Genomic DNA, 22,223 nt, shown 5'->3' on the forward strand with positions numbered 1-22,223 from the left:
GATACATGGAGGGGATTGTAATCATTGTGATGAAACAAGTTGTATGATTTGTTGAATGTAAAACTGATGTCTGCCCTGTAAACTTTCACTCAATCTAAAATAAAAACTTAAAAAAAATTTTTAAAAAGGAAAGGAGAAATTGGAAATCACACAAAAATAACAATTAGAAAGCCAGAAGATAATTTAGAATTAATTAATTCAGAAGAAGAATTTAGAAATAGTTAATTGAAAGGGCAAAAAAGTAGAATTCAGTCAATAGAAGGCTGAATTACTGAGTTGGGAGAAAAATTTCTAAACATTAATATGCTAGAGGAATAATCAGAAAAATAATAAAACAATCTGATGAAAGCCTAAGATTTATAACTTATGTGTGATTGGAGTTCCAGAACAGGAAGAGAAAAAAAAAATTTAGAGAGAGAAACCTGTCCAAGAATTGTTGGACGAAAATGTCCCTAATATCATACAACATGATATTCAAGAAGGTGAATGAACTCTAAACAGGATGACCCGAAAAGAAAATCACCCAGATTATAAGCAAATGTTTCAAAACCAAAGACAAGGAAAAAATCTTGAAAGCAGCTCTGAAAACAATGAAGATACTTAGAAAGCAGAACTAATAAGACTAAGCTCTGATTTCTCAGCAGAAACAACAGAGGCAGGAATACAATGCTGTTTTTGCATGCTGTCAAATTGGTTCTCACCCCATATAGGGTTCCTAAGGAGCACCTGGTGGGTTTCAACGGCAAACCTTGCAGCTAGCAGCGCGGTGCTTATCCTACAGCACTACAGCACCACACTATAACTCCAAGAAGACAATGGGATGACATATATAAAACTCTGAAATAAATTAATTGGCAACCAAGAATCACATACCCAACAAAATTGTCCATCAAATATGTTGGTGAAATTAGGACATTTCCAAATAAAAAGGAATTAAGAGAATTTGCAAAATCCAGACCAACATTACAAAAAGTACTAAAAGGAATTCTTTGGTAAGAGAATCTACAACAGTAGACAACAATCTGGGTGACAGTATCACTCAGAACTCAACGTAGATATAGAAGTATTTGAAGTCGAACAAACCTACAAGATTGAAAACAGGGAACCAAAGACACCAGTTTGCAGTAACAACAACAACAAAAAGTAAAGAGAGGGAATAATGTAGTTATAGAAATTCCAAATGAAGAGGAAATTAAGTAGATTTCAAGAAAAAATAAATAAACCTAACTCTGGTGTGGTGCTGAGGGTTAAATGTGCCAGACTTGCAAAGTCGTTTGAACTGCAAGGTCAGTGGTTGAAGTTTACCAGCTGCTCCTCGAAAACCCTACACACGGTCGCTATGGGTCGGAACTGACGCTACAGCACTTAACAACAACAACATAACCCTAAAACTAGACCAAATCTTAATCCTAGTCATAGCCAAACCACCAACCCAAGTCTTAACTTTAACACTAAATGAAGTCCTAGGTCTAACCTAGATCTAGCCGTAGTCCTAACCCTACCTGCTTACTCCTACCCCCTCCCTCCAAAAAGAATTAAAAGGGAATAGAGTAAATACTTTTGTTTGTATATACAATCTTGCAATAACATGATCTACAAGTAGATACATGAGCAAATATACAAGCTTTGTGTATCTGTTCATGCATGTATTTGTAGATGAATGGATATGGAAAGGTGAGTGGGAGTATACCCACAAATATATAAAGGCTTGACAGGATATGTGTCCATGGATATTTACTGCAATATATCCATGAATTTGGTGAAGCATACAGGGGACAAAATTATGAAAACTTCTTAAACATTATCAAATACCTTTGGGGAATGAGGTGCTGGGCCTGGGGGCTCAGGACCATAGTCTCAAGGGATACCATTGTCAATTGGTATTACATAGTATACAAAGATCATGTTTTACATCCTACCGTTGTGAGTAGCGACTGGTATCTTAAAAACTCATGAGCAACCATCTAAGAAGCAACTATTAGTCTCTCCCTGCACAGAGGAAAGAAGAGTGATAAAAATTGAAAATGCTTGGAATCAATTAGTCCAATCAATGGACGAATGAAACATGTGAATATCAGTCTCCACAACCCTGAGACCAGAAGCACTAGATGGTGCCCGGTTACAAATACCAACTGTTCTGAAAAGCATCACATTAGAAAGTCCTGGATAGAGTGGGAGAAAATGTGGAACAAAACTCAAACTTTTAAAATAGGCCAGGTTTACTGGTCAGAAAGAGACTGGAGGAACCCGAGACTATGGTCTGGGATTGAGCTCACCCTTGTGGCTCAGTTTGTAGCCAAGGTATACTTGGGGGACAACAACACTAGAAAGGTATGCACAACATGGAATGGTCAACTATTCAAGATCAAAAAGGCAGCATTTACCTAAGGACAAAATTCAGAAGTGTTGACAAAGTAGGTTGAATGGAAACAAGAATCACAGGAGATAATTGATGTTACCTTGAAGGGATTGCAATCGTTGAAATGAATTGAAGTGTATGATTTGTTGAATGTAAAACTGATGATCTGCTCTGTAAACCTTTACTTAATTCACAATAAAGAAAGAAACAAAAGATGTACGGTCTATATCTGGTCAGAAATTCTATACAGGGTCGTTATGAATCAGAATCGACTCAATAGCAGTGGGTTTAGTTTTGGTTTTGGTTATTTCTCAAGAGGTGAAGGAGATAATTTTAACGCTCTCTTCAGATTCTAACCCTTTATCTGATCCTCAAGTTCAATCAGACTAGAGTGGAGGTTTGAATGAAGCCTTGCAGATTCTGGAAAGTCTGAGATTTGAAGGCACTCTGAGATATGAGGAAAAAGAGGTGTAAGGGGTAGCACGGCTTCATTGCTCCTCCAGAGCCCCCGTTTTGCTGGGCTCAGGGTGCTACAAACTAGCCCTGGCCTAAAGTCACACACTTGGCGGTGGCACCAGAGCCAAGACTCACTACTGCACAACTCCTGCTGTGCCAGGCACGGGCGACCTCTGCCGTGTAAGAAGCGCATCGGCGATTGCCCATGAACCAACCCCGAGACCCCAAAAGACAGCCTGATACCCAAGGTCAGCTCCACAGCACAGAAAGACGAAGGGTTGCCGGCACGACCCGCGGGTCAGAAGGCAACAGCTGACCTGGCTTCTACCCCAGAGCTCGTGCAGAGCGCGGGCGGGGGAAAGAACAGGTGCGCGGGCGGGGGGCGGTGCTTGGGGATCCTGCGCAGTGCGCGCGCCCCTCCCCTGAGTGGCTCCCAGCGCAGCCCTGGCAAAGCGCGAGGAGGAGGAGGAGAAGGAGGAGCTGCGGCGGCCCTTGCCACTAGGGTATCGGCGGCGCTGCTGCGGAACACGCTGACTGCGCGGGCTGCGGGTACCGGTGCAAAGAAGGCGCGGGCGGCCCCAGGGCCATGGAGCCTAGTGACGCGGCGCGCTCTGGCCCGCGGCGGGCGTTCGGGGCGCTGCTGCCTAGGTTGCTGCTGCTGCTGCTGCCGCTGTTACTGGGTCGGGGGCTGCGTGCCACGGCCTCGGCCTCCTCTGGGGCGGTGGCCGAGGACAGCAGCGCCATGGAGGAGCTCGCAACCGAAAAGGAGGCGGAGGAGAGCCACCGGCAAGACAGCGTGAGCTTGCTCACCTTCATCTTGCTGCTCACGCTCACCATCCTCACCATCTGGCTCTTCAAGCACCGCCGGGTGCGCTTCCTGCATGAGACCGGGCTGGCCATGATCTATGGTGAGCACCCTCTGCCTCCAATCCATCCCCAACCTTTACCCATCACCCTCCAAACACGCTGCTGCACTCCTCCCTGCGCGGCACCGGGCTTCCCCTTCACTTGCCAACGTGTTTCTTTTCCCTTCCATTTCCCGCTGCGAAGGTGTTGGTTCCCAAGGTCACCTGTTCACGTTTTTCTGTGTTTCTGATATCGTTTAAAGCAAAAAACAAAGGACACAGCATTTCAACATTTCTTTACAGGGAACCCAGGAAATGACAGGCACAAAGGTGGACCAGTTGTGTTCGCCTGTTCTGTCTCTGTTGCGTCCCCCTTATTACCCACACAACACACCCTAATTCAGCTCAACACAGTGTGTGTGCAGGAGCAAGTAGGTGGCATCACAGAGACCTCACTACCCCCAGGGGGCAGGCCACAGTTGTGGTGGGGTTCAAGAGCTGAGGGTTTCTTGTCTTGGGAGTGGACTGGTTGAGCCTGTTTGGTGCTACATCCATGGCCAGACTTGGTGGGTGCCCACTTTTGAGGTCTGTTCTCAGGTTTCCTTTTAAAGTCAGTGGTGACCTGTGAAAGGTCGTCTTGTCCACCAAGCCATGTCCAATGGGGAGCTATGGCTTCAGGATAGTTGGGGAGAAAATCGGCCTGTGAATCCATCTACTGGCGCTTTTTCAGTTGAGCGTGAAGTACTGTGACAGGTGAACATGGTCTAGCATCCAGTGGTGCCTTATGGTGTCAGGCCCAGTTGCGGAGTTCTCCTGAGCTCATAGGTATGTTTCACTGGTAAGTTATACCCGGTTACTTATTTTCCCCATGAAAAGAGGGACTTTTGTATTCCTCAGATTGTAACATGAACGGGACTTTTAAAGATCTATTTCTGAGTGTATGGAAGGTGAAAACAGTGTTTTTTAATTCTGGAGTCAGCCACCTTTTGGGGGTTTAATTGAAGTTAGATTTAAATGCACTGTGGCCAGTACAAATCTGTTTTTACGTGGATGTCAGTTAGCCATAACCCTAGTCATAGATTGATTTGTCCTGTGCTTCCCGCTCCCAACTCACCTCCATACATGACTCAAACTGCAGTAAAATATTCTCTTTTTGAATTAATTCAATGGAATTAAAGCCTAGATTGGGATAATCATGTGATGACTGTTCTCAATAGGGAACATTTTATGTCATCACCTATACTGGAGGGATCTCTCCACTCACTTTCCATCCAGGGTTCCCTGATGGAAAATGGAAAGGAGACACTTTAATCTTTAATGTGAAAATTACCCTGGCCTTGGGCCTTGCTTCTCATGGTTCCTGGTTGGTTGTTGGTAGCTGAGTTCATGGCTACCAGGCCATTCCAGACAAACTGTGTATAGGCCAAGGTTGCACTGAGATGTAAAGAGCCCTCCAGTTTTGAAGAGGTAGTTGTCTAAACATCCTTGAAACAGGTTCAGGTCTAAAACTGAGTTTGGTTACTCCAAATAATACCTGGCTGTTCTAGAGCTCTGTGATCGTACGGGTAACTAACACATGACTCTTGCCAGGGTTGCAGGTAAGCTGGGAGGTTTCTTGAACAGATGGTGGGAGGGAGGAATGCAGCTCCCTTATCTTTTCAGGTGATTGACTCTGAGCTCTAAGGCAAATAAAGACTGCCTTAATAGGTATATAATATGTGTAAGGGTATTAATATTCTATTAACATTCTATTCCACTTCTTATGCCAACTCAGTGAAGAAATTCAATTCCTATTTAATTCAATTCAATTCTACTCACATGCAGTACTTTTCTTGACCCTAACCACTGGGAGCTAGGTCAGACCTCATGGGTTAAAGTGACTAGTTCACCAGAATGTCAAGTTTGCTTAAGCTTGGAGGCCCTCATTCCCTTTCACTTCTGGCCTGCTGACTTCCACTACTCCCTTTGTTGTTGTTAAGTGCCATTGAATTGGTTCTTACTCATAGCAACCCTGTGTAGGGTTTCTGAGGAGTTTGCTGGTGGATTTGAACTGCAGACCTTGTGGTTAATAGCCCAGTGCTTATCCTATAGTGTCACATCAGGATCCCATGACTCCACTGGGCTTGATAATTCACTAGAACTCCGGAAAGTGCTATACTTAAGATGACATTTTTATTATAGCAAAAAGGATACAAATGAAGACATTCATAGGGTGAAGTCTGGGAGGGTTCCCAACGTGGAGTTTTCATATCCCCAATGGGGATTTGATACCCTTTTGAGATGTTCATCGATGTTTCTCACTAACAAGGAAGCCCATCGAACTTCCGGTTCTAGTTTGTACTGGAACCTCATTATGTAGTCATGGCTGATTGAATCATGCCCCACTCTTAGCTGATATTATTCAGTGGGTCTTTCTGGTATGTCTAACACCTACCTGAGTCACCAGTCACCTTATTAGCACATCAATCAATGGGGAAATTACAAAGTTTTAGGATTATCTCTCAGGCACCAAGGACTAAGACCAGATTCTTTGGGTAACATTGATTTTAAACCGTAAAAATTGTGTGGGGGCGGCATGGAACCTTATCATCTAACTTCACAAGGTGGGAGGAGAATCATTCTCATCATTATCAGCATCAATTGCCCAAGGGTGATCGCTGTGAGGTAGAGGTCAGTTGTACTTCAACCCGCCCACATTCTTACCATATCCGATACCAACCATTCCTCCATCAGCACTCAGCTAAGGTTCAGGAATTCATTGCAGTGGTCACAAAGAACTCACAGATGATATTCACACTTAGGGGATTTATTAGGGAAGTTGCCGTTGAGTCGGTTCTGACTCAGTGGCCCTCTATAGGGTTTCCAAGGAGCGGCTGATGAGTTTGAACCACCGACCTTGCAATTCAAACTGACCTTGCAGTCTAGCGCATTAACCCACAGCGCCAAGCCAGGATTTAACAGGTTACAATTCAGGATCAGGAACGACTAAGAAGATAGTTCTTCAATCAGGGACACTTCTTCTCATCTGTGACTACTTGCAGGCCTTTCTTTTTGGCTCTCAGCTGCTTGGCCTGCCCTGGCCTGGTCTGGGGCAGGTGTTACAAAGCTCTTTAGCTCTGCTAATAATTGCCTGGAGGGTGCCCCATTCTGTCTGGAGGCCAGCCCAACTTACTCAGCTATCTTACATCTGTGGGTCAGCAAGCCTGAGGTACTCCACTCTACCAGGAAGCCTCCTGCCCGAAGGCACTTAGCTCTCTTGTACTGTGAATGGGCACACCCACTGTAATTGCTTTGCTCTGAGGGCCAGGAAGCCTATTGCACTGTCTTCAGCCAGTCTTTAAATCCTGCTGCAGCCATTTCTTTGCCACTGTTTTTCACCATCTTGTGCCATCTCTGGGGTTACAGTTTGCTCTATCTTCTAGGTAGGTTTAGGAGCCCAGGGAACCTGGTATAAAGGACACACTCACTTTTTCTTGGTGGTAATGAGATCTCAGCCTCATTCTGGGATTGGCTTTTTTTTACGCCTAGTGGAATGGCAAAACTGACTAACCTCCACATTAGGGTTGCATACACCTTATTTACATGAGGAGCTCTGGTAGCTTAGTGGTTACAAATCGGGCTGCAAACCGCAAGGTCAGCACTTAGAAACTACCAGCTGCTCCGTGGGAGAAAGATGAGGCTTTCTGCTCCCGTAAAGATTTACAGCCTTGGAAACCCTGTTCAGGGTCACCATGGGTCAGAACCGACTCAACGGCAATTAGCAACAACAACACCTTATTTGCGTGGTTCCACCTCTACCAGGGTTTCATGCACCTTATTTGCATCCCTAACAGGTTGTCTAATCCCCTTGGTGGGCCACAAATATCATATTTGCATAGTCCTACACAATCATTCATGACTAACTATGGACAGCATTATGGAGAATGAGTATTCCAGAACACTTAATTGTGCTCATGAGGAGTCTGTATATAAACCAAGTTGTTCGAACAGAGCAAGAGAACACTGAATAGTTTAAAATTAAGAAATGTGTGTGCCAGGGCTGTATTCTTTCATCATACCTATTCAATCTGTATGCTGAGCAAATAATTCGAGAAGCTGGATTATATAAAGGAAAACATGGCATCAGGGTGGGAGGAAGGCTTATTTACAACTTATGATATGCAGATGATACAGCCTTGCTTGCTGAAAGTGAAGAGGACTTAAAATACCTACTGATGAAGATCAAAGACCACAGCCTTCAGTATGGGTTGCACCTCAATGTAAAGAATACAAAAATCCTCACCACTAGACCAGTAAGCAACATCCATGTAAATGGAGAAAAAATTAAAGTTGTCAAAGACTTGATTTTGCTGGGATCAACCATCAACACTCAAGGAAGTAGCAGTCAAGAAATCAAACAACGTATTGCTTTAGGCAAATCTGCTGCTCAAGGCCTCTTTAAAGTGTTCAACAGCAAAGATATTAGTTTGAGGAATAAAGTGCATGTGACCCAAGCCGCGGTATTTTCAGAAACCTCATATGCATATGAAACTTGGACAATGAATAAAGAAGACCATAGAAGAATTGATGCATTTGAGTTGTGGTGTTAGAGGAGAATATCAAAAGTTCCATGGACTTCCAAAAGAACAAACCAATCTGTGGTGAAAGAAGTACAACCAGAATGAACTTTAGAAACCAGGATGGCCAGACTTTGTCTCTGATACTTTAGACATATTATCAGGAGGGACCAGTTCCTGGAGAAGGGCATCATGCGTGGTAAAGTGGAGGGTCAGCGACAAAGAGGAAGACCCCCCCAACAAGATGGATTGGCACAGTAGCAGTAGCAATGGGCTCAAGTGTAGCAAGGATTGTGAGGTTGGCGCGGGACGGGGCAGTGTTTTGTTGTGCATAAGGTCACTATGAGTTGGTACTGACTCTGTAGTACTGAACAACAGCAAAACACAATAATTTTGTGGGAGTGACAAAGAATATGACTGGAAGGGTCACCATAAGTGATTCACTGTACCACACATTAACATACAATGTGAAATGCCTTTAGGAGATATAGCTGAGAGACATAACTATATACTCAAGTGCATGGAAAATAAATGGGGATTAAAAATATACTGATGAGTATTCCTTGTTCTTAGGAATTTGATCACTTTTATCTTACAGCTTGAAAACAATAGAATTTTCCTGTGTTGACAAGTGTTTTTAAAAGTTTTAAAAAGTTTTTATTGTGAATTGAGTGTTAGTTTACATGGGAGAACATCAGCTGTACACTCATTCCATCATTGCAATGACTACAATCCCCTCCATGCATCATGATTCAACAGCATTTGCTTCCATTCCCTCTTTTTTTTTTTTTTTTTTTTGATGTACAATGAAGCACTCAGGAATATACAACCATTCAAACAACCAAAGGGCATACCCTGCAAGCCTGCATGCCCCGCCCCCCAGCTGCCAGCACACAGCCCCTCTCCCTCCCCCAAGTCCCCAGCCGCTCCATCTCTCCAAATCATCATCTCTCTACATCATCATCTCTGCTTCCATCTCTGGCGTCGCTGGTTCTCTGGATAGGGTGCCGCACTCCTCTCTTCTCCCTTGATGGTCCCAGGGTCCTCTACAACATGTGTTTTTAGACTCATCTCAGTCTTTTAATCATTAGGGTCATGGTCCAGTGTGCTTTTTAATTTTGTGAACAAAATTGTGTTACTGCAGTCTGGCTTAACTGCTGAAGCCCCTTCCCCCAAATATAAAGTCTAATCACACTTGATTAACTTATTTATTATGTACTAGTGGTTACGAATCAAGGAGCTCTGGTAGTATAGTGGTTATGAATCGGGCTGCAAACCTTCAGGTCAGCAGTTTGAAACTACCAGCTGTTCCGCGGGAGAAAGATGAAGCTTTCTGATCCCATAAAGATTTACAGCCTCGGAAACCCTGTACAGGGTCACTATGAGTCGGAACCGACTCCACGGCACATAACAACAACGACAGAAATTATTGGGGTATGGATTCTGATAAAATAAAGTTTGAAAATATTTGAACACTTAATGCAGATTTTCAGCACCTCTCTTTCTTAAGAGTAAGTAACAAACCAGATTTCATTTCTTCATATGCATAGAGGAAGTGATTAACTGTCTACATGCTTCTGACTAATATTTGTTAAGTTTGCTCCATACCCAACTTCAATTCTGAAAGGAAACAATTTAACTTTTAAATGCTTGTAAATTTTAATAAGCAGTTCACATAATTTCAAAACCCTTTGCTTTCAAAATTCAAGAAACACTAATTTCTGCTACCTTTTATATTTAAATGTGCTTAAATCTAAGAAGGAAGGCTTTTATATTTAAAATAAATCATAATATGGACACATTTCCTGTTATATTCAGAAAAGATCCCTGAAAGGGCACACAGTTTCCTTCCATGAGAGGATACTTGTGAGATAGGGTGAGGGGTAGATACCCTTTGTTGTTGTTGTTGTTAAGTGCCTTCGAGTCGATTCCGACCCATAGCGACCCTGTATAGGGTTTCCAAGGAGCAGCTGGTAAGCTTGAACCATTGACCTTGCAGTTCAAATGACTTTGCATTAACCCACACCAGGACTCCTTAAATCTTTATGGGAGCAGAAAGCCTCATCTTTCTCCGAGGTTAGCAGCCCGATTTTTAACCACTACGCTACCAGAGCTCGGATACCCTTTAGTGCTTTTAAAATTTTGATCTATGAAAATGTATCACATAATCATGTGTCTTTGTCACCATTCTGTGTCATTTGTGATGGCATTTTAAGATGTTCTTCATTCAAATAAACCAATTTGACACTTCTCCTAATTTAATTTACATGCCATCCATCTTTTGTGATCTTATAATTGTTGACTGTATGGGACTTCTGAAGCCTTGCGCCTGGAATGGAGAGAAAATGGGGAAAGAGTTTGCCTTTCTTTTTTTCTCCCCTTCCTTCTTTTTCTTTCTTATCATCCCCAAAGATTAGTTGATGATATGTTAGAAGTATTTTGCACAAATAGATTCTCTAAGAAGAGCTTGCCTGGGTGCAAAGGCCTATAAGAGATTCACTTAAGTGAATGCTTGATGCTTAAATGGACCAGAAACTCCCCTAGCCACCAAGGAACAGCTATAAGCACTCCCATTATAAATGCTTCCTGTACCTAGAAGGGAAAATGACTCTTTAGGGCAGTTGACAGCAGCCTTCCAGACCCTGTGCCAGCAGCTGCACAGCAGGGCTGCAGCACAACACTGGCCTGGCACCAGTCTAACCTGTTTTGTCAGGAAAGGGAGCTCATACCAGCTGTCTGCTCTGTATGTGATTAAGTGCCATCCTAAAGTTACTAGACCTGGTGTATTTGTGCAGCAGAAATAGTAAGTGGTTGAGGCAGGGAAAGGTGATATAAGCAGACTATGTCAGTTAACTGCGGTTCTCACACATGTGTATCATAGTTTCACTTCCCCCATAATGTTTTTGTGACAACTGATAAGGGGCCAAAATATCTGATTAGGCCATGCTAGCCCACCACCTGCTTCTCACTTCCCCCTCCGTGCCTATCAACTTTCCAAGTACATATTGGTGGGCCCCTCCATGTTCTGTGGACCATGGTTTCATTGTTGATGTGCTGCAGCTGGATTGGTAAGCACATCCTGTGAGTGGGTTCATAGGCAAACTCTAAAAAGGGAAGATATGATTTATATTATGAAACTGATATTTGAGCCTGGGAGCAGACTTTTTTGGGCCCCCTTCCGTGGTTAATCAGGAGCCTCCTCTTTTAAAGCCTCTCACTTTAGCTACGGTTGGGGCAGCCCCATATGGTCTTGCTTTAGTTGTTGTTGTTGTTGTTGTTAATGTGCCGTGGAGTTGGTTACAACTCATAGCGACCCTGTACAGGGTTTCCGAGGCTGTAAATCTTCACGGGAGCAGAAAGCCTCATCTTTCTCCCGCGGAACAGCTGGTAGCTTTGAACTGCTGACCTTAAGGTTTGCAGCCTGATTTGTAACCACTACAGTACCAGAGTTCCTTTGCTTTAGTACCAGGATTTAAATATCTCCCCTGTCACTTAGAATATTAGGCACAGAGACTAAGCACTCTGAGCTTCAGTTTCCTCTTTCGGAAAATGGGAGTAATGTCATTTGCCTCACAGGATTGTTGTGTTGTTGAGAGATTATAGAAAGTCTAGTGCAGTGCCTGTCACCTAAGTACTCTGTAAATATCAATTTCCATCCACACTTTAGACTTTGTAATTCCTTGGTAAGCTTTGCTACTTGAGATTTGTTCTACAGAGATATGTTATCATTTAAAAATCTTTAGGACACAGTTAATGGGAATAAAAAGTATAATTTTTGTGTGGGCCATATGTTAATACCTGTTGTTATGTGTCTTCAAGTCTATTCCAAGTCATAGTGACCCTGTATAGAGTTTCTGGGAAGTGACTGGTGGGTATGAACCACTGATCTTGCAGTTAGCAATCCAGTGCTTATCCTACAGCACCACACCAGCATTCCTGTTAATACCTAGAAAAATTAAAATGCACATACACTTTAATCCAGTTTCAATTCTTGGACTTTAACCTCCAAACATTTTTGCACAAGTATGCCATGTTACATAGGCAGTACTATTTATTGCAGCAGAAATAAGTTTCAGTAGTCATCAAGAAGGAACTGGTACGTGATAGAATAATCCTAAGGAACACTATGCAGGCGGTAAAAGGAATGAGGTATACTGAGATGTCCTTTTAAAGCAGCTGTCCACACAGCGTTGCAGAGAAAGTAGTGCACAGAATAATATTATTTCATATCATCCCATTTGTTCTTCTAATATTTGTATATGATACATATATGAGGGGACTTCAGAAGTTTGTGGAATGATTCCACTATTTAAAAATTTCCTGTTTTCATGAACTTCTTGCAATTCCCTTGTGTCATACATGCACTTTGCTAGAAGGACACATAAACTTAATGGTTGTGGCTTTGGGGTAGGTGGGAGGGAGGGAGGCCATACTTTTCTGAATGACCTGAATTTTCTCAACCACAGACATGTTATTATTACAATTTAAACATTTGTTTAAAAAATAAAGGAAATAACTTTTATGCAGCAAGAAATGCATCTACTATTGTTATTAATTGCCATTTAAACGATTCAAACTCATGGCAACCACATGTGTGCAAAGTCAAACTGTGACTGCTCCATAGGGTTTTCAAGACTGTGACTTCTCAGAAGTAATATCTGGGCCTGTCTCTTGAGTGGGTTTGAATCACTGACCTCTAGGCTAGTAGAGTGCTTAACTGTGCAACCCAGGGTGCCTCCCCCCAAATATATCAGAAATACTAAATTGTAGCTAATGTGGTTAGGTAGCATATTCCTTGGATGTTAAAAATGTTCGTTTTTAAAAAAAACTTTTTATTGTGAATCAAATGAAGGTTTACAGAGATCATCAGTTTTACATTTATCAAATCATATACTTTGTTTCATTTCAATGATTACAACCCCTTCCATGTAACAACCATTTTCCTACTTCCTCCCTATGGTTCCTATTTCCATTCTACTTTCCTTCCCATTCCTTCTCAATTTGTGTTGTCCCCCCAACTACTTGGCTGAAAATTGTCTATGAGGGTGAGTTCTATTCCAGACCAGAGGGTGGTCAAGGGCCATAGTCTCAGATTCCTTTAGTGTCTTTCTGACCAGTAAGCCTGGTCCTTTTTTTAAAAAATCATTTTGAGTTTTGTTTCACATTTTTCCTACTCTGCCTGGGACATTGTAACGTGATCCCTTTCAGAACAGTTGATAGCGGTAACCGGTCTAGTTCTTCAGGTCTCAGAATCATGGTGACTGATGTTCCATTTATCCATTGGACTGATTGATTCCAAGCATCTTCAAATTTTTATCATTCTTCTTTCTTCTGCACATGGAGAGACCAATAGTTGCATTTTAGATGCAACTCGTGAGCTTTTAAGATCCCAGTTGCTTTTTACAAAAGTAGGATTTAGAACATTGTCTTTGTGGACTATGTTATGCTAGTTGACCATGGTGTCCCCTGAGATTATGGTCCTGGTCCCCCAGGCCCAGCGACTCATTGCTTTAAGATGTTTGATCATATCTAAGCAGTTTTCATTATTTTGTCCCCATATGCTTTACCACATTGTGTTCGCAGGAAAGGTAAAATACCCATGTATCAATACCCTCTTTCAAATCTCTATGTATTTGTGGTAAAATGTTCTTTTTTAGGGAATATCTTACTGTAAAGAATACTTATACTTATTAATAAAAAATTATGAATGAAAAAAAGGTATAAATGGAAACAAAAGTTTTGCATCGTAAAAATGTAAAAGTGTTTCTTGGAATTTTCCATTTAACCTGTTGGGAATGATGTAATTAGAAAAATCATCATTTTACAACCCTCAATGATAATTGTTTTGGACGGATCTTCAATGAATACCAGAATCATAGTTAAAAGGTTTTTGGGGAACTTAATACTTGAAACATTTACTGATGAAGATCAAAGAGCACAGCCTTCGGTATGGATTGCATCTCAATGTCAGGAAAAAAAAAAAAAAATCCTCACCACTGGACCAATAAACAGCAGTCTTATCAACGGAGAAGAGATTGAAATTGTCAAGGACTTCATTCTTCTTGGATCAACTATCAACACTTGCGGAAGCAGTAGTCAAAAGATAATACAATGTATTGCAGTGGACAAATCTGCTGCACAGGAACTTTTTAAAGTATTGAAGAGCAGAGATGTCAGCTCAAGGACTAAGGTGCGCCTGACCCAAGCCATGGTATTTTCAGTAACCTCATATGCATGCGAAAGCTGGACAGTGAATAAGGAAGATTGTAGAAGAATTGATGCCTTTGAGTTGTGATGTTGGAGGAGAATACTAAAAGTGCCATGGACTGCCAAAAGAACCAATAAATCTGTTTTGGAAGAAGTGCAGCCAGAGTGCTCCTTGGAGGACAGGATGGCTAAGCTTCGCCTCTCATACTTTGGACATGTTGTCAGGAGGCAACAGCCGCTGGAGAAGGATGTCATGCTGGGTAAGATGGAGGGTCAGAGAAAAAGAGGAAGACCCCCAACGAGATGGATCAGCCAGGTGGCATCATTGATGGCATCAAGTGTGGCAGCGGTAGTGAGGTTAGCCCAGGATCGGACATTGTTTCTTTCTGCTGTGCATGGTGTCGCTATGAGTCGGTTTCAACTCGATGGCACCTGACAACAACAACAGTACTTGCACAGTGCTGTGTATCTCTCCACTAATTACTTTTGTATTACAAAGGAACAAAAGGTACCTTTACAGTGCTGAGGCCTGCTGAGTACCATCTTAACCAGGTGATCTTAAATTAGTGGTACTCCTTGGTATTATGTACATTCTGATGTGATGCAGTAGGAAGCATACAGCGTGACCTATGGTGTATTCTCGTCCTAAAAGCTTAATTTGAGTGCAGTCAATGATTTGGGTATATCTTTGTGTTTGACTGTTAACGGAAAAGTTGGAGATTTGATTTTACCCAGGGAAGAAGGACCTGGCAGTCTACTTCTGAAAAGTCAACAGTTGAAAATTCTATGGAGTTCTGACACACATGAAGTCTCCATGAGTTGGAATCAACTCATATTGGTTCAGTTTACAGGGACTGCTGGACACAGAGAAACAAGTTATGAGACACCATGAGAAAATGATCAAATGGATCCTGAATGTAGGGTAATCTATACAATAACTGTCCTGGCATCTTCACAATGTCAATGTCAAGGGAAGTAGAAAGGCAGGATGAGTGTTCTAGATTAAAGGATACCAAAGACACATAACCAAATGTAACATAAGAACACTGATTGGCCTTTGGTTCATGAAAATGGGCTATAAAATATGCTTGGGGATATTAGGGACATTTGAATATGGATTGGGTATTTAAGAAATTATTTTTCTTAGGTGTGATAATGGAGATGCAGGCAGTATTTAGAGGTGAAATGTGTCAAAAGGTCAAGTCAAAAAATGTAGATGTTTACCCAAAACATAAAATATTATTTAAAAAACTGTTGTTGTTTTTAGTTGCCATGAAATGAAATGTTGCCCAGTCCTGTGCCCTTGTCCCTGATCATTGCTATGTTTGAGTCCATTGTTGTGATTTTTGTGTCAGTCCATCTCATTAAATGTTCTTCTCATTTTCTCGACCCTCTTTAGCAAACATGGTGTCCTTACATTCACACATATAGAAGAAAAAAGTATGACAAATTGTTAAATCTAGGTGGTGGGTAAAAGAGACATGTTTTATACTCCTTTCAGCTTTTTGGTATGTTTGGAAATTTTCATTTAAAAATGCAAGATGAGAAAAAAGTTAACCTTCCAATTAACCTGTTATTTGTTAACCTTCCTGACTGAAAGGTTGTATAGATGAGGCTGTACACATTCTCTCATTAAATTCTTTCTAGCACTGATTATCACTATTTAAAATTAGTTTATATGAGATGATGCTAGGTGTGATGGTTAGTTTTATGTATCAATTTGGCTGGACAGTTGTGCTCAGTTGGGTGAACACTAATCTAGTTGATGCTATTACGTCATTGTTGCTGTTGTTATGTGCCGTGGAGTCGGTTCCGACTCATAGCGACCCTGTACAGGGTTTCCAAGGCTGTAAATCTTTATGGGAGCAGAAAGCCTCATCTTTCTCCCACGGAACAGCTGATAGTTTCGAACTGCTGACCTTAAGGTTCACATCCCAATTCGTAACCACTATGCTACCATGTGGTTAAATCAACAGGCCTTAAGCAAGGCAGATTACCCTCCATAATGTGGGTAGACCTTACCCAACAGTTGAAGACCTTAAGAGCAAATTAAGGAATTTTTCCTATGGTTTATTCTGTTCCCTGGTGTGGCACTGTGGGTTAATGAGCTGGACTGCAAAGTAGGTTTCAACTGCAAGGTTGGTAGTTGAAGCTCACCAGCCACTTTTCAGAAACCCTAAACAGGATTGCTATGGGTTGGAACTGACTTGACAGCACTTAACAGCAATAACAACAATTCTGACATTTTGCCAGATCTCTCTCACTCATTATTCTTCCCATTGTCTGACCTGTGGATTTGAGGATGTAAGTCAGTAGGAGTCTCCAGCCTGACCTATAGAATCAGGTGAACCAATTCCTTGAAATAAATAAATTTACTCTGTGTGTTTGTAAATCTATCTATCTATCTATCTATCAACACAGAGAGTAAATTTATATATATTATGCAAATGTACACACAGTCTTGTTGTGGCTCTGTAGAATAAGCCCTGGACTGCTAACCACAAGGTCGGCAGTTAAAACTCACCAGCCACTCCTTGGAAACCCTATACAGGGTCATTATGAGTCTGAACCAACCCCACGGCACATAGCACCAACAATAACAACTATCTATTTCTAGCTCTGATTTTGTTTCTCTAGAGATCCCTGGCCAAGACACCAGGCTTACATATGTAAAGCAGTGACTTCATTTTAAGTTCAGTCTTTTTTTTTCTTGATTTTTAAGTTCATATGCCTTTAAAAAATATTGCTTCTGTTCTGCTTATAAGAGAATTATGCTTATAAGACTTTTCTCTTTTGTTTAAAACATGCTACATGGCTGTTATTCAGTATGTATAGTTGTATTACAACAAACCAACCCTGAATTTAAGTGACTTGGCTCCATATAATAAGCACTGGACTGTGAACTACACAATTCACGGTTAGAGCCTGTCAGCTGCTCCGTGGGAGAAAGATAAGGCTTTCTGTTCCCACAGTGTCACTATGAGTCGGAACTAACTTGACAGCACTTAACAACAGCAACAAACATGAGGGAAGTCTGGCAAATGGCTCTCCCACTAGAGATTCAGGGGCCAGATACTTTCTGTCTTTTGGCTTCTTTATCTCTTAAAAACAGGAGTAGAGTTGACTTTGACTCATGATGACCCTTAATGTATCAGAGTAGAACTGTGTTCCATATGGTTTTCAATGGCTGAATTTTTGGAATTAGGTTGCCAGGCTTTTCCTCCCAGGTACATCTGAGTGGACTTGAACTGTTAACCTTTTGGAATCCTCCCCTTCTAGCTCATGAACAAGATAAAAAAAAGAGACTTATGGGTTAAGTCTGGAAGTGCTACACTTTGTTTCTCCTGCTTCTGGTGGACAGAACTTGGCCACAAGGCCATATGGAATTAGGGAGATGTAATCTAGCTGTAGCTGGAGGAAGAAGAATAGGTTTGAAAATCAGCTACCCAGTCTCTATTGCAGTATGTGATGAGTACTTTATCATACTTAATCCAGAAATATGAAATAGTAGGATATTTGTGTGGTTTGTTTTCTGTTAGTTATTAAATTTGTATTTTAAGTAAACCAGTTTAAGGAGAATATTCATCTGGAATTATGGCATTGTTTCCATAGACCCCTTTACTAGTATTACTCAGTGTGGCCCTGAGGCCAGCAAAATGAGCATTAGCATCATCTAGGTGCTTGTTAGAAGCAGTAAATTTTGGGGTCTTGTCCCATTTGTGGGAGTGGACCCAGAAATGTGTTTTAGCACATTATCAGGGTGCATGCTGAAGCTTGACACTTCCTAGGATATTTAAGTTTCACCCTTCAAATACTTTCATTATGTTGCTTGTCAGTAAAAGAAGTAAAAATTAATAACAACCATTTATTGAGCACTTGCTATAATAGGCAGACATTGTATTAAGTATTTTGAAAACTTTAAGCCATATAACCTTTACATCAAATGCATGAAGACTGTAGTATTGGTTCCATTTTGTCAGATCAAGCAACTGAAACTTAGGTCAAGTACTTCGTTGTTGAGGGCCCTGCATTTGAAATGGGGAAGTGGAGAACTATTAAAGGATGAGCTCAATATGCTTTAGGATGCATTTGACCAGAATAGAGTTTTGAATCAGAATCTTTGTCCAATTACTTGTTTCCATGGAGTCTCTGAGGGAAAAATCAATGTATGAACTGGAGTGCTAGAAACAAAACTTTCAATTTACCCTCATATATACAATAGGAGTCTTGGTGTGCAAAGGCTTTCGACTGTGTGGATCACAACAAGCTATGGACAGCACTGGGGAGACTGAGTATTCAGGAGCATTTAATTGTGCTCTTGAGGAACTTGCACACAGACCAAGAGGCATTTGTTCAAACAGAACAAGACACCACTGAATGGTTTAAAATTAGGAAAGGTGTGTGCTAGGGTTGTGGTTGTATTCTTTCACTTTACTTATTCAGTCTGTATGCTGAGCAAATAATCTGAGAAGCTGGATAATATGAAGAAGACTTGGCATTGGGATTGATGGAAGACTCATTAGCAACCTGCGATATGCAGATGAGACAATCTTGCTTGCTGAAAGCAAAGATAACTTAAAATACTTACTGATGAAGATCAAAGACCACAGATTTCAGTATGGGTTGCACCTCAATGTAAACAAAACAAAAATCCTTACCATTGGACCATGATTAATGATTAATGTGGAAAAGATTGAAGTTGTCACAGACTTCATTTTGCTCGGATCAGTCATCAGTACTCATGGAAGCAGCAGTCAAGAAATCTAACGACATATTGTGTGTGTGTGGTTTTTTTTTTTAAGTTTTGAAAAGTTGAAAAAAAATGTTAAGTTTCTGTATTTTCAGAAAAGCACTACAATCTCTGGGGAAGAACAGTTTTAAGTCACATGCTTTGTTAAATTTGTTGGTATGTTACTAGTAACTAAAATTAGTAATCATCCTAGGGGCTGATCTTGTAAGTTTTACTGTAGGTTTCTATAACACATTTTAACTAAGAAAGCTGTAAAGTAAAAAATGTCTTCTAATTAGGGTACAAGTGATCAGAGTTTGTTGTTGTTAGGTGCTCAGAACTCAATGAGACTGCCTTGCCCTGCTCAGTAAGTCTCACAACTCCTCTGCTTTTGACAGAATACAATCTTACCATTCCTGCAATGCTCATTTTTTTTTTTTTAAGTTTGTGTTGTGAGGTTTACATGGAGAGCATCAGCTTTATGCTCATCCTATCATATTTCATTTCATTGCAATGATGACAGTCCCCTCTATGAATCATCAAATAACTAAAGGGTAAATCACACAGCCCCGCCTCCCCCCCCCACCCGCCAGCACACAGCCCTTCTCCCTCCCTGAGTCCAGTGTCCCCAGCCGCTCCATCTGTCCATTTCACCACCTCTGTCTCCATCCCTGGCATCACTGCTGCTCTGGGTACGGTCCCACTCTCTGTTCTTCTCACTTGATGGTCCCAGGGACCTCCGCTCCTGGGCTGCAAAATCAATCACTCTCCTCCTTTTGTCAAAAAACATCTACCTCTATATTTCCTACACTCACAGTCAGTCCTGATGGCAGTTATTCACTATTGTACCATAAGTCTTATTCCCATTTCCATTCACCAGCCCGGTCCCAACAGGTTGTAAATCATTCAGTGGTGATTCTATCTTCCCCTGCCCCATCTGGAACTAGGCTCCCTCTTGAAAGCTTGTAAGCCAGTCACTTCTTGCCTTTATAGGCCCCCCATTTTGGGTACCCAATGTCTAAGTTGCCCATCCCTGTCAACCCTCTGTACCGGGTGGGTGGGAGTGATCCTCACTCTAAAGATTTGTTCCCTTTTTTGATCTACTACATCCGTAAGTATAAGTAAAGTTCATCAAATTGTAGCAAGTTAGTCTTTTTTTTTTTTCCCCCCTCTTTCTTCTTCTAGTGGAGTGCTGATCATCCTGCCATTGAAGCCAGGTCAAGTGGGTAGTATCTGCAAGTATGGGTGTTCTTGTGCATCTCCCCTTACTTCATATCAGCTGGATGCTTCACTCTCTGGTCTTGTCTTCTGTGGCCATGTCACTGCCTCTGGGCCCAGGACTCCGCGGGTCTTGCCATACTGCTAGCCATCAAGGTCTCCACCGGGTTCACAGGGGTCTATTGAATGTGTGGTCGGACTTAGATCCCAACTTCATTGCTGTTTTTTCCCCTCTTCCCCTTATCAGTGACCAACGTGGTCACCAGCCAGACCACATGCCTGCTCATGTATTCCTCTTGAGTCTCAGTCATGGAAGGGGGTTTGTGCTGAGGGTCCTGACCACTTGCCTTAATGGCTCCTGGGCAAACAGCTTACTTGTTCTTGTAGTAATCAATCAAACTACCATTATTGTTTTGGATTTTTCCTACTGGAAAATACTTTCTTTCATGAAGTATCTTCTGTTCTTCTAGCTGCTTCAGGCTGGTCTACTCATCCAGTGGAAATTTCCTACCTCAGTCAGTTCTGGATGGGGTTCTGGATTCCACCTATGGTCTTGTGCAATGTAAAGGCTCCACAGTAAGCCTCTTTCACTGGGCAACTTCTACCACCTTTAAGGTATTCCAGTCAGTTATAGGCTGAAGATGGACTTACAAGCTTTCTGTAGTGATGATTCTGGCTATTCCTTTCTTCCCCTCTCAAGTGTCTATTTTACAATGGTAGGCAAGGGAAAGCAAGATTCAAAAGACAGCCAAGCATCTTAACATTATTCCCGTTTTTCACCCCTTCAAACCACGCCCCAATCCCTGTATCCTGGAGCCCTGTTGTTCCAAGGTTGTACATACATCATCATTTACCTCTGTCCCACTTATCCCATGAGAACCTGCCTAACTGTTCTCCCATCAGCCTTGTTCTTCCATTCCCCTCCCTCTTCTTGTGTATTGCCCCTCCTCACACACCTCCCCCGCAAGCTATCCTGTGTCTATTCCCTACCCTGTGCTCTGTCTCCCCCTCTCTCCCTCCCTTCCTCTCATCCCATTCATCCTGGTGGACAGCAAATATGTACATAATTTTCCCCCCTTTTAGTGTGGTTCCTTTTCTTACTCTTTAACAATAATGGTTCTATGTAGTATTTCTCCTTTTGTGACTGACTATAATAATTTCACTCAGCATAATGTCTTCAAGGTTCATCCATGTTATGCAGTGGCTTGCAGCTTCCTTATTGTTCTTCAAGGTAGCATAATATTCCATTGTGTGTATGTACCACAGTTTGTTTATCCATTCTTCAATTGATGGATACTTAGGCTGTCTCCATCATTTTGCCATTGTAAATAGTGCTGCTTTGAACATTGGTGTGCGTATATCTACTCATGTTATGGCTCGTATTTCTTGTAGATAAATACCAAGTAGAGGAACTGCTGGACCATATGGTATTTCCATTACCAACCTTCTGAGGAAGTGCCATAGTGCTTTCCAGAGTGGTTGGACCATTTTGCAATCCCACCAACAATGTAGAAGGTTCCCAGCCTCTCGGCATCCTCACCAGCATTTATTGTCCTTTACTTTTTTGATCTTTGCTGTTATTGCTGGTGTGAGATGATATCTCATTATTGTGGGGTTTTTTTAAAATGTTTTATTGTGAATTATGTGATAGTGTACATGGGAGAACATTAGTTTTACATTCATTCTATCGTATATCGTCTCATTGCCATGGTACAGTTCCCTCCATGCAATCCTTCCCCCCAGGTCTTCAGCACACAGTCACTCTCCCTCTCTGGATCTAAAGTCTCCAGCTGCTCCATCGCTCCACGTCATCATCTCTGGCTCCATTTCAGGCATCACAGGTTCTCTGGGTA

At 41.8% G+C, this 22,223-nt stretch overlaps 1 protein-coding gene across 2 annotated transcripts in view; it reads left to right on the forward strand.

Moving 5' to 3' along the window:
• The first annotated feature begins 3,399 nt into the window (after positions 1 to 3,399).
• SLC9A7 (solute carrier family 9, subfamily A (NHE7, cation proton antiporter 7), member 7) overlaps positions 3,400 to 22,223 on the forward strand; it is a 218,441-nt gene continuing 199,617 nt past the window's right edge. Inside the window, exon 1 of one of the 2 annotated variants that reach the window (XM_006864239.1) lies at positions 3,400 to 3,723. In XM_006864239.1, the coding sequence (XP_006864301.1) occupies positions 3,402 to 3,723 (322 nt within the window). In that variant the 5' untranslated portion in view covers positions 3,400 to 3,401. The remainder of the gene's footprint in view (positions 3,724 to 22,223) is intronic. The other variant, XM_006864238.1, reaches the window with a different exon arrangement.

The sequence above is a fragment of the Chrysochloris asiatica genome, unplaced genomic scaffold, assembly GCF_000296735.1.
Source record: "Chrysochloris asiatica unplaced genomic scaffold, ChrAsi1.0 scaffold00062, whole genome shotgun sequence".
NCBI classification, from domain to species: domain Eukaryota; kingdom Metazoa; phylum Chordata; class Mammalia; order Afrosoricida; family Chrysochloridae; genus Chrysochloris; species Chrysochloris asiatica.